Source organism: Nansenia antarctica (genome assembly GCF_963989245.1).
Source record: "Nansenia antarctica genome assembly, chromosome: 4".
NCBI classification, from domain to species: Eukaryota; Metazoa; Chordata; class Actinopteri; order Argentiniformes; family Microstomatidae; genus Nansenia; species Nansenia antarctica.
Window position 1 is genome coordinate 11,354,297 of NC_137689.1, and position 10,768 is coordinate 11,365,064.

The 10,768-nt window shown below is 42.0% G+C and overlaps 1 protein-coding gene across 1 annotated transcript in view; it reads left to right on the plus strand.

Moving 5' to 3' along the window:
• The window catches only part of orc6 (origin recognition complex, subunit 6), a gene marked incomplete at both ends in the record, with an annotated part of 6,418 nt that extends 840 nt beyond the window's left edge, over window positions 1-5,578 (plus strand). Inside the window, 6 exons of the mRNA XM_080530301.1 lie at window positions 1,411-1,537; window positions 1,636-1,799; window positions 2,377-2,466; window positions 2,654-2,763; window positions 4,704-4,790; window positions 5,451-5,578. Of these exons, the coding sequence (XP_080386427.1) occupies window positions 1,411-1,537; window positions 1,636-1,799; window positions 2,377-2,466; window positions 2,654-2,763; window positions 4,704-4,790; window positions 5,451-5,578 (706 nt within the window). The remainder of the gene's footprint in view (window positions 1-1,410; window positions 1,538-1,635; window positions 1,800-2,376; window positions 2,467-2,653; window positions 2,764-4,703; window positions 4,791-5,450) is intronic.
• Between the last annotated feature and the right edge of the window lie 5,190 nt (window positions 5,579-10,768).

Consider the following 10,768-nt stretch of genomic DNA (forward strand, 5'->3'; position numbering starts at 1 on the left):
ATTGAACATAGATGCATTGACACAAGCATGTGTATACATTTTCACTGTGACTGGGAAGTGGAGTGATATGTCCTTTACTATAAGGCTCACAATTCTGTCATGACGTGCTATATACATTCCTTTGTAAACATAACAGCCATTCAAGATATGTGATAGTGTTTCTGTAACCTGTTCTGTGGTGTGGTGCAAGCAATGAGGAACCTGAGTGGAAGGAAACCAAATAGAGAGGTTGAGTCTGGTAGGAAGGACTTGTAATCTGGCCTTGGTTGTGAATATGACAATGTCCTCATCGAGTGCAGTGTTTTTTTAGAAAAGAGTGGGAAACAGAGTGATCAGCTGTGGGAAGACATGCCAGTTTTCCCTGGAGTTTCAGACCAGTCCAGTGTTGTTGTTGTTGATGTTGATGAAGGTCCATGAGAGTCCGTCTGGCCCCTCTAGATGTTAGCTGGTGGCTCTGTCCAGCAAAGGAGGCTGTTGCCCTGACCTGTGTGAGAGGGTCAGACACACACACACACACACACACACACACACACACACACACACACAATGTTGTGGTCATGTTGAGGTTGGTTAACATGTTGTTCATTCGTTATACTTCAGCCATTCACTTATTTAGATAGATAGATAGATAGATAGACTTTATTTGTCATTGCTACAGTACAGGTACCAAACAACGAAATTTAGGAGGGGAGGCTCCCCTGGTGTTTAGGAGAGGAAAAAGAAACACATTTTGGAAAAAGCATAGATGCATAAAATCACAAGAAGGTAAGGAGCTGGTTTACATCAATAGAGGCTATGTACACAATCCACTGTACTATACTGCACAGATAGTCAACTAGGGTTGTCATATTTCACAAGAAAGTATTTTTTCACATTATTTTAAAGTGTCACAGTTTGCAGGCTTGAAAATGTACATGTTTGTGCCTCAGCACTAGCTGCCATACAATCCGTCCGGACTGTCCTGGGCCCAGAACTTAGGCCTTTTCTGTGTTCAGGGCCTTGACGGCCCTGTGGTAGAAGCTGTCCTTCAGTCTGTTTGTCTTAGCGGCCGGGGTCCTGTACCTCCTGTTCGAGGGCAGCTTGACAAAGTGTTCGTGCCCAGGGTGGGTCGGGTCCTTGGAGATCTTGGAGGCCCTCTTGAGACAGCGTGTTTTGTACAGCTCCTCCAGAGAGGGGAGGGGGGCGCCGGTGATCCTCTGTGCTGTTCTCATGACAGTTGTGACATTTCACTATTCCTGCCAAATGTAGGCCTACATAAGTGATGGATTATCACAGGGAGAGGTGGTATTTCAGAGTGTGGTAGTAGAGGATGGGATGGAGCCACCGATACAAAATGTCCCAAGAATGTAATGTTCCATCATCGTGCCATTGCAAAGTGTCACCTTGAACCTGTGTTTGTGTCTATCACAGCCAAGCAGAGGAGTACATGCGGTTATCTCAGGTCAAATGCACAGGACTGGGAAATACGACGGCTACAAGCAAAGCAGTGATTTGCCTCGAACTGGCTGCAACATCGATGAAGTTACCTTTGGATAAAGTAAGATGTGTGCATGGCATCGTGTTTTGAATCGCCTACCCCTGGTCATGATCAGCGGACATTTCCATTGAACTCTGATGTTGTGCTCTTGCCTACAGGAATATGCCGTCAAATTATCCGGATTGAACAAGAAGGTGTATCAAAGCAGTCTGAAGTCCATGGAATGCTTGCTGGGCCTTGAATCCCACTTGGGCCTTCGAGACCTCGCTGTGCAGTATGGGTGCATGGAAGCGGTCAAGGTGGCAGCTCAAATACTCCAAAGGTGAGACTGTCGTAGATACTTTTAGGAAGCAGTACTGCAACATCTCCTGGACCTCCATCCTCCACTCACTTCCTCCTCAAAAAACATTGGAGGAAAATATTTAAGGGGAGGAAGCTAGATATTCTCCAATGCCTTTTCAATAGGACAGAGAAGAGGACCCAAAATCGTGTTCCTAACAATTGTGAAAAGGCATCTGACAATGTCATATGTACATGTGTACATATGACATTGTCAGCCGTCAGATGCCTTTTCTCAATAACTACTACTAAAAGTATCTAGTACATCACTCACTATACTGCATACTTAATTAGACCATCCTGTTTAGTAAAAGTATATGTGGTAAGTGACACATTTCAACATACTGCACCTCATTCATACTGAAAAAAACCACCATCATGATGATTGGTTCAATTTCACTACAGCCTGTGCCCTGCGCCCCGTATCTGGGGGGGGGTAAGGGAGGGCTACTTCATCATTCAACAACTCTAGCTACTAGCAAATTGTGAATAAGACACCACCCTAGAGCATATTGCTCATAAACCATGTCCTTAGAAAGTATTCATTTGATGTTCTCCAGGTATGAGGAGAGTCTTCCTGCCGCTCAACGAGAAGACCTGGACCTGTCAAAACCCCTCTTTACCACAGCTGCTCTGTGCTCTGCATGCAAGTAGGTGTTCATCATGTCAGCCTTAAGTTAGTGTCACGGTGTCACGGTCACGGTGCTTTGTAGACACATTTTAAAGTCATTTAAAATAATTATAGTTGTAATCATTTTGTTTCCCCACACTATTTTATGTGATACATAATGAACATGTTTTTTCCCACCATATGTTTGTCTGTCTGTCTCTCTGCAGATGTATGAAAATCAAAGTGGACAGGAAATTGGCGGCATCGTCTGGTGCTAAAAAGGGCATCTTCGACAGGCTGTGCAACCTGCTACAGAAGCTGGGACAGGATATCTGTAGTAAGGAGACTTGAAACCCCCCTTATGGTTCAAAATCAGATACATTTTATTAACTAGCGATACCCTTTTTCATACACCTTAGCTACTGAAAATGTGTTTTCACCCTATGAAGGGAACATTTTGAGTTCTGGGTCCGCACACTGGTGATCAGAAGGTCATGAGTTCAAATCCCATCTGGGGAACATCACCCTTAGTGTGCCCTTGAGGAAGGCACTTAGGCCCAACCGTTTCACCCCTACGGCTCAGTTTTGCGCGTTCACGTGTAGGGTAGGGGTGTCCCAATTCTTGTTTTCATTTAGGGTAGGGCTGAGCCGTAGGGCCATTCACGGCTCCGTTTGTATGAGCGTCCCCAAGCAGTCCAATGGAAGCATCCAGGCAACAGCCTTCCCATAGAAATACACCATGCCATCGGAGCGCGATTCACATTTCCACTCCAGAACAAGATGTACAATCCTGTTTATTTAGAAATACATTCTTACATGTGGCGCTTGACAGCGGATGATGATAGACATATTTAATGTAAAGTTAATCTGTCTAACATTAGGTTGATTTGTGCATGATAGTGGCGCATTTTGACCTATTTCCATGTCGCATTTCCCCCCCTTTGATGGCATATGACGCTATAGCTGTGGCACTTATTAAACCAAAACTGCGCTCTGTGTCTACTAACCTTACATATTTTAAGGCTGATTTGTGCATGATAGTCATGCATTTTGACATTTTCATGTGGTATTTCCCCCCTTACATGGCATATGACGGCCAAAATGTTACTTAAGTTCGGCCACAAAGTTGTTGCACTGTGTCCGATATCAGTGCAGACTGGCAAGGTAGGAGCATGGGTTGTTACTGCTCCTCTAATGTCAGTGCAGACTAGCAGGGTTGTTACTGCTCCTCTAATGTCAGTGCAGACTGGCAGGGTAGGAGCACGGGTTGCTAGCCTACCGAACACCGTTATTCTGCCATGAACTGGCCTGATAATGAAGCATTGTTCTTTTTTATTTGATGACGTGTTTGAACGATTGATAGGATGAAACTTGAAAGTTGTGAACGAATCGCGAGCGTCAATGCTTTTCTATGACACTACTGGCGTATTATGACGTATCAGGGTCTTGAAGTGGTCGTCCCATTTCATAGGGGAAGATTACAACCACCTACGCCTTGTGGCTCTGTTGTGAGGTCTTGGCTCCAAAGTGAGTGGCACTCCAAAACGTAAACCAACATTTTTCCTAAATGTCAAAAACCAAGCGTACTATGGTCACAAATGCCATCAGATATTCATGGAAAATCACTGTTGCTCACAGATTGTGTTCTAGATATATTATCAGTTTGCCGCTAAAGACACAGGACGGAATAGACTTGGATCCGAATTGATCCCACATGCCCTGTGTGGGGCTTCCATTTGAAACAATAGGAGCAGCAGTAAACTGCTTCCAGGCGCCTTAAGGTGCTAACTGGTTACCATTCTGCGTGACCACCTCCTGTCTATTGTTGTTCATGCTATACCTCTGGGACCAGGCTCCTTATTTCCAGATGGGGGTAGCTTATTTTCCTGGGTGAGAAGTGGATATAGGGCATTCACATTCATCTCTCTCTCTCTCTCTCCTCATGTTGTCATGGTTACAGTTCTGGTTGGAGGGAGTGGAGGTTGAACACACAAGCAGGGCTTATTGACAGCGGTAGTCATTTTGAAAATCGATTGGTTCAAGTGGTTGTATTTTAATATGATTGGCTATTCATGACATACAGACCACATCTTATTGAGGGGAATTGAGGATTGTAGGATTGGAGTTGCCTATGAAGATGCTGAAGTCGAGTGAGAAACAGTGTTTATAGTCAGAGTGAGTGAGCATGGAGCGGTGTCACCTTGACATTGCTGTGAAGTAAGACACACTCCCACACTAAACTATATTTTTTTATGATTATTGATTTCTTTCACACAGAAGAAGCTACATCCCTGAAGGAGCCAGTGAGAATGGCACAGAAAAGACAGAAAACACTGCTGGAAAGTATTGAACAGAGAGAGGAAGGTAAGTGTGTTGTCCCCCCCACCCCCACGTTTGAGATGTGGAATAGTAGTGAGGGACTGCACTGTGTCTGTACTATGCGAGTGTGATTGTCAGGTCCAAATTTCAAGTGGGTGCTATAGTAACAACTGAAATTGTAAACATTGAACAAGCATTTCTGCTGTCCCATTTGAGCTAAAGTCAAGAATATAGGTACATATTTGCAGCCCCTCATGAGCAACACCTTTGTCATAAGGACCATTGCCCATTCGATTTTCTGATAATTTGACTTTTTGTCCCCAACCAAACTTTGAACAAGCATACCAAACTTTGAACACCCCTATTTGAGATACAGTCATATCATTGTTGATTGTCAGGTCAGTCTAAGGTCATGTTCTCACATGAAAGCATCGAGGCGTCCATAGGAAAACAACAGCGCATGCGTGTTGATCTGGATAAGAGCGGGACGAACGGGCAATTTTCTATTTTTCTGACCAATCAACTACCACGTCTGTTGCTTCGATTGCGTATGTTACTTCGTTTACTTAAAGGGCTGTGAGAACGCAAATCAGAGAAATTATTTATGCAACAATGTTGCAAACTCATCCACTTGCGCCGGCTCCTGATTCGGACTTTCATGAGAGAACATGACCTAAGTATTGTTCTTGTTCTTCTCCTTATTAGAGGAGGAACTGCCAACATCTCAGAAGAAACAGAAAGACGGTCCTGAGGAGAGTGCAGCACAGGATTACCAGGAGTGGAAGAGGAAAATCTTGGAGAATGCCCTTAAAGCCAAGAAAGCAGACGCATAACTTTCCACATGAAATATGTTGCTGTTTATTTATTAACAAGTGGGAAAGTCTAACCTACACACCTCATACAGAGCCAGGAGAAGTGGGGGAGGAAACAGTCTTGAAATATGCTCAGTGTACCATACCTGTGTACTTTTTGGGTTTACAGATTCTGAGAACAGTGGTGATGCTTGCCAAACTTCACTGAACTGTTATTAAGGCAAGGAATAACAAGAAAATTCTGGAAATCAGGTAGAGCTCCTCTTTAAGTGACTAGGCTACGCTACAAGTGTGTTGAGCCAGTACATACAGTAGGTGACCCCTAGCCTGATTTGCCAGTTACCTCTGTCTTTACAGAGGATATTATCTGAGTAGGGTGGTTTGTTTTTTAAATTTATTGTAAACATGTAGTGTACTGTAGTATTGTATGTTGACTATGCCCTCTAGTGGCTGTGTATACATATATGACCAATTATAGGATAGTAATGGAGTTGGTGTGCAGTGTGGGTCTACTATGTCACACGTGATATCTCAGACTCCACTGGGATAATTTTGACAACTTCTGTTCTGGTATTTACAAAATGACACCGATTGGCCCAGTGGGTGCTATAGTAACAACTGAAATTGTAATCATTGAACGAGCATTTCCGCTGTCCCGTTTGATCTAAAGTCAAGAATATAGGTACATATTTGCAGCCCCTCATGAGCAACACCTTTGTCATAAGGACCATTGCCCATTCGATTTTCTGATAATTTGACTTTTTGTCCCCAACCAAACTTTGAACAAGCATACCAAACTTTGAACCCCCCTATTTGAGATAGTCATATCATTGTTGAATGTCCAACAAGAGAAACATTTTTACTCTCTCACATTAATCCACAAAACACAAGTTTTAAGAATGTTCACCAATTCACACAATGTTTACTATTAACTTGTTTTGTTTTGTCCCAGTAGGCCTATACTGTGTTGTTTTAAAATATAATTACACTTTCCCTTATTTTGTGAAATTATGGTCCATGACGGTGACATTCTTGCAATATTCTTTTTTTATTATTTGAGTATATTCCTCTGTCACCTACAGTGAAATGTGAACAGTTTTCTTTTCTTTCTTTTTTTTACATTTGACAGACGACATGGACGACTATACAAAAATCACTTTTTGTCCTTTGTGGCTTAACTTATTTTAATAAATTAACATTGTGTCATGTATGTGGAGTTCTTCTTGGTAACATTGTAGGTGGGGTGGGGGGGCACTTTCACATAATAATAGTAATAATATGTGGTCACAGTACAGCCGGGACACTTGGTTTTTGTAACATGCAAGCTCTCAGGTGCTATGTCCCTTTTGTGTGTGCACTTCCCCACATGGTTTTGAATGGGACTGGTTTACCATGCTTCGACCAATCCTATGCTGTTACATGTCCATGCAGGGAAGTGCTTAAATGCATAGTTAAGGAGAAGGGTGGGACATTCAAAGCCTTCACAGAAGGTCAAAAATGTCAAGGCATGTGTGAATCTAAAGGTACACCCAACATACTGGATAAACAATACATAGAAAGCCTTGTGATTTAAAATTGATATCAGCAAAAGTTCAAACGTACATACGTTACTGCTTCAAAATTCTTGTTAAATTTGTTTGTTTTCAGACAAAGTTTGTTTCGCCGTGTTCTGCTTTTTCTCGCCTACTTCCATCTTACCCGCACCATTTTAAAAGCAGTTATATTCAGCTACTGGGGTTTTTTGGCTCAAATGGCAAGTGTGGCTCCATACACATGGGGGGGGGACATCCTCAACGAACTCGTGCTTTGACTTGGACCGAGGACATGGGAAGTGTAGTCCAAAAATGTGGCTTATGTGAAAGAAGAGGAAAGCAAGCTGGCAAATGTTTGTCTGTTGTAAATCGGAACGGATTCCAGTCCGGTTATTAAACAGCTTTGTCCCCCAGCAGCCAGACGTTCCAGAACCACGTGACTCCATCCCCCTGGTAAACGGCGTTCTCAACGATCACTGATGGTCCATCACGCTCCAATGAGTCTCAGCCACGGTCGGGGCGCAGGCCCTACGGTGAGGCCTAGGTCATCCAGGGCGGAGACCTACTGTGCCCTGCGTAAATAATGGGACAGTGAAGCATTTTTTTAAATTCTTTTGGCTCTACACTTGATTTGAAATCAAACAATTACTAGGAGGTTAAAGTAGATATTCTCAGCTTTTATTTGATGATATTTCTGTACACCATTCAGAAATTCCAACACTTTTTATGCATAAGTCATTTGTTTTCCGTCGAATGTCTTCTATCACATCGTTTGTGAAGTCATAAGCTCTCAATGTCTAGTATTGATTCTAGGATTTGCGTTTGCCCCTGGAGTTTGCTATTAGTGTCTGTCAACATGAGAACCAAAGAGATATCAATGAAGGTCAGGGAAGCCATTATGAGGCTGATATATGAGAAAAAACTCATTCAGAAACATAGCGAAAACCTTAAACCTGTCAAAATCAACATACCGGTAATCATCAATAAAAGGAATTAAAGGACTGGTGAGCTCAGAAATGTTATTAAATGGCCTTGTAGGCCAAGGAAGACATCTGTAATGGATGACCGAAGAATTCTCACCATGATTAAGAAAACCCCCGAACCTCTACAGATCAGGAACACTCCCAAGAGGGAGGCATGAATGTTCCAGAGACTACCACCTGCAGAAGACTTCACCAGCAGATCTGCAGAGGCTACATTGCAAGGTTGGATGGCCTGGTTTACATTTTGCTAAATCATATCTGAAAGAGCCTGCAGAGGTGTGGAAAAAGGTCTTTTGGAGCGATGAAACCAAAATATACATGTAGCAGCAGAGTGACGGCAAGAATAGTGTGGAGAAAAAAAGGAATTGCTCAATATCCACCTCTTCTGTGAAATATGGAGAGGGTGTTATGGCTTGGGCATGTATGGCTTCCACTGGCTCACTTGCCTTCATTGATGATATAATAATAATAATAATAATAATAATAATAATAACCTTTATTTGTATAGCATTTTTCCTGCAAACTTTGCAGCTCAAAGTGCTTTAATCATTATATAATCATCATTTATGATGAGTTTTTAGTCTTGACTTGAAAATATTTGCTGAGGTTGCATCCCTAATGTAAACTGGCAGTGCGTTGGCAATTAGCAATGCACCAAATCTCTTCTTTTGTACATCTGTGGTACACAGAGAAAGCCAGCGACAGAAGACCTGAGAGCTCTATTGGGCTGATATGCTAGCAAAAGTGATTTCAGATATTCTGCTGCTGTGCCAGTGAGAGCTTTATAAAGAAATAGATTGATCTAACTGCTGACTGCAGCAGCAGGATGAATTCTGAAGTGTTCTGAAGTGTCAGCCCAAGTACAAGCATTCCGAGTACGAGAATTCCTCCAAACTAATTGGACAGTGCTTCATCATACAGAAGGACAATAACCCATACTGCCATAGCAACTAGGGTGTTTTTTAGGGCCAACAAATTTAACGTTTTTGACTGGCCACGTCAATATCCAGATTTGAATCATATAGAACATGCATGTAATTTGCTGAAGAGGAGATTTAAGGCAAAATACCCTCAAAACAAACAACCACATGTACACAAATACCATTAATTAAAAGCTGAGAATCTATACTTTAACCTCATAGGAATTGTCTACTTTCAAATCCACACCGTTGGAGTGTAGAGCCCCAAAAAATGCTTCACTGTCACATTACTTACGTAGGGCACTGTACTTCTCCAACCCCAGAGATGGTCATCATTAGAAGTTCCATGGTTAGGTGTGTGATGATCTCTGGAGCCAGAACCATCTGCCTCCCTGGAGCTTGTGTCCGGGACATTCATGGTCAGATGATCAGACCCCTACAGTTCTGAAACAGCTCTCTGATGTGCACACAAGTCGTTGTTCAAGTCTGTACAAACAACACTAAGATACATGAATCAGAGGTACTGTTGACTGTGATAGGGGAGTATCGCAACGTATGCAGTGACCTAAACTTTACACAATTCATTTCACAAATATACCTGGGAAATCTAACCTACAAAGTCTAATCCCTGTCTGATCTCAGAGAAACTTCAAGAATTTCCATTTATACAAGGTTTTGTTTACATGAACTATCAATGGGATCTACCCAGTGTTTCCTAAATTCCTGATGCTGAACTAGTATCTATTCTATTTAGTATCTCAGTTTATTTCTATGGCATGCTCAACTTAGAAAGTTGAGAATCAAGGATAGAGCCAATACTTTGTACTGGGCAGTTCCTTGGACCCTTGAGGACCAAAATTAATCAGATAATATAAAATTGGGTGTCAAGTGCAAGCTAAGAGTAAATTGTGGGTAAATGAAGTGAGCAATACCTTTCTCAACCATCTTCCACCATAAGAATAGGGATAAACAAAAGCTGACTTCCGGTCAAACATATGGAAAAGTGTCTAAGAAAACATCTACCAGAGAAAGTATTTAACAGGTTTTAGAAAAACATCAAACCTCACTAATGTTCTGGTGTATATACCCCGGTCAACAAATATTTTGTATAGTCGTGCAGCAACTGCCATTGAGTGTTGCACACTTCCACAAAAAACAACAGATGCTATCTCTGAGGCCAACGAGGAGCAGATTGGGTGTCTGTGTGTGTCTATGACAGGCTTATAGTACTTGGTGACATCTGTCTCCAAAAATGACAAGTGTCTCCAGTTATGTTTACATTCTACAGCTTGTGACCTATGGACTATCATAGCATAATATTTAAACATGATCTCTGATTCTAGTGGTGATCCAACTACATTTTGGAAAACAGTTAAATCACTGAAACACATAGTTCTTCTCCCTCTCTACCTCAACAAGTTCTAATATCATTACAGATGAAAGAAGAATAAGTGACACCTTTAACCAACATTTGATCTCTGCAGCCTACCTGGAAAAAAAGCAATGATTTAAATATCCCAGATCAGACTGACAGTCAGACTGATAGCCAGACTAGGTATCCTGTTCAAAGGGATAGTTCCCCCTTTGGCGTATAATGACCCTTTATTGTCTAACCCTGTTTCTACAGAGGAAGTTGAAGAGTTATGTAAGATGATTTTAAGAAGTCTACAGGGGTTGACGTGCTTGATCTCTGCTTCAACTTCCGTGATCCAATATGTTTGATCTCCTGCAGCTCTCTGCCCTACTGATAGATGAACCCATATTTTTAACATGACA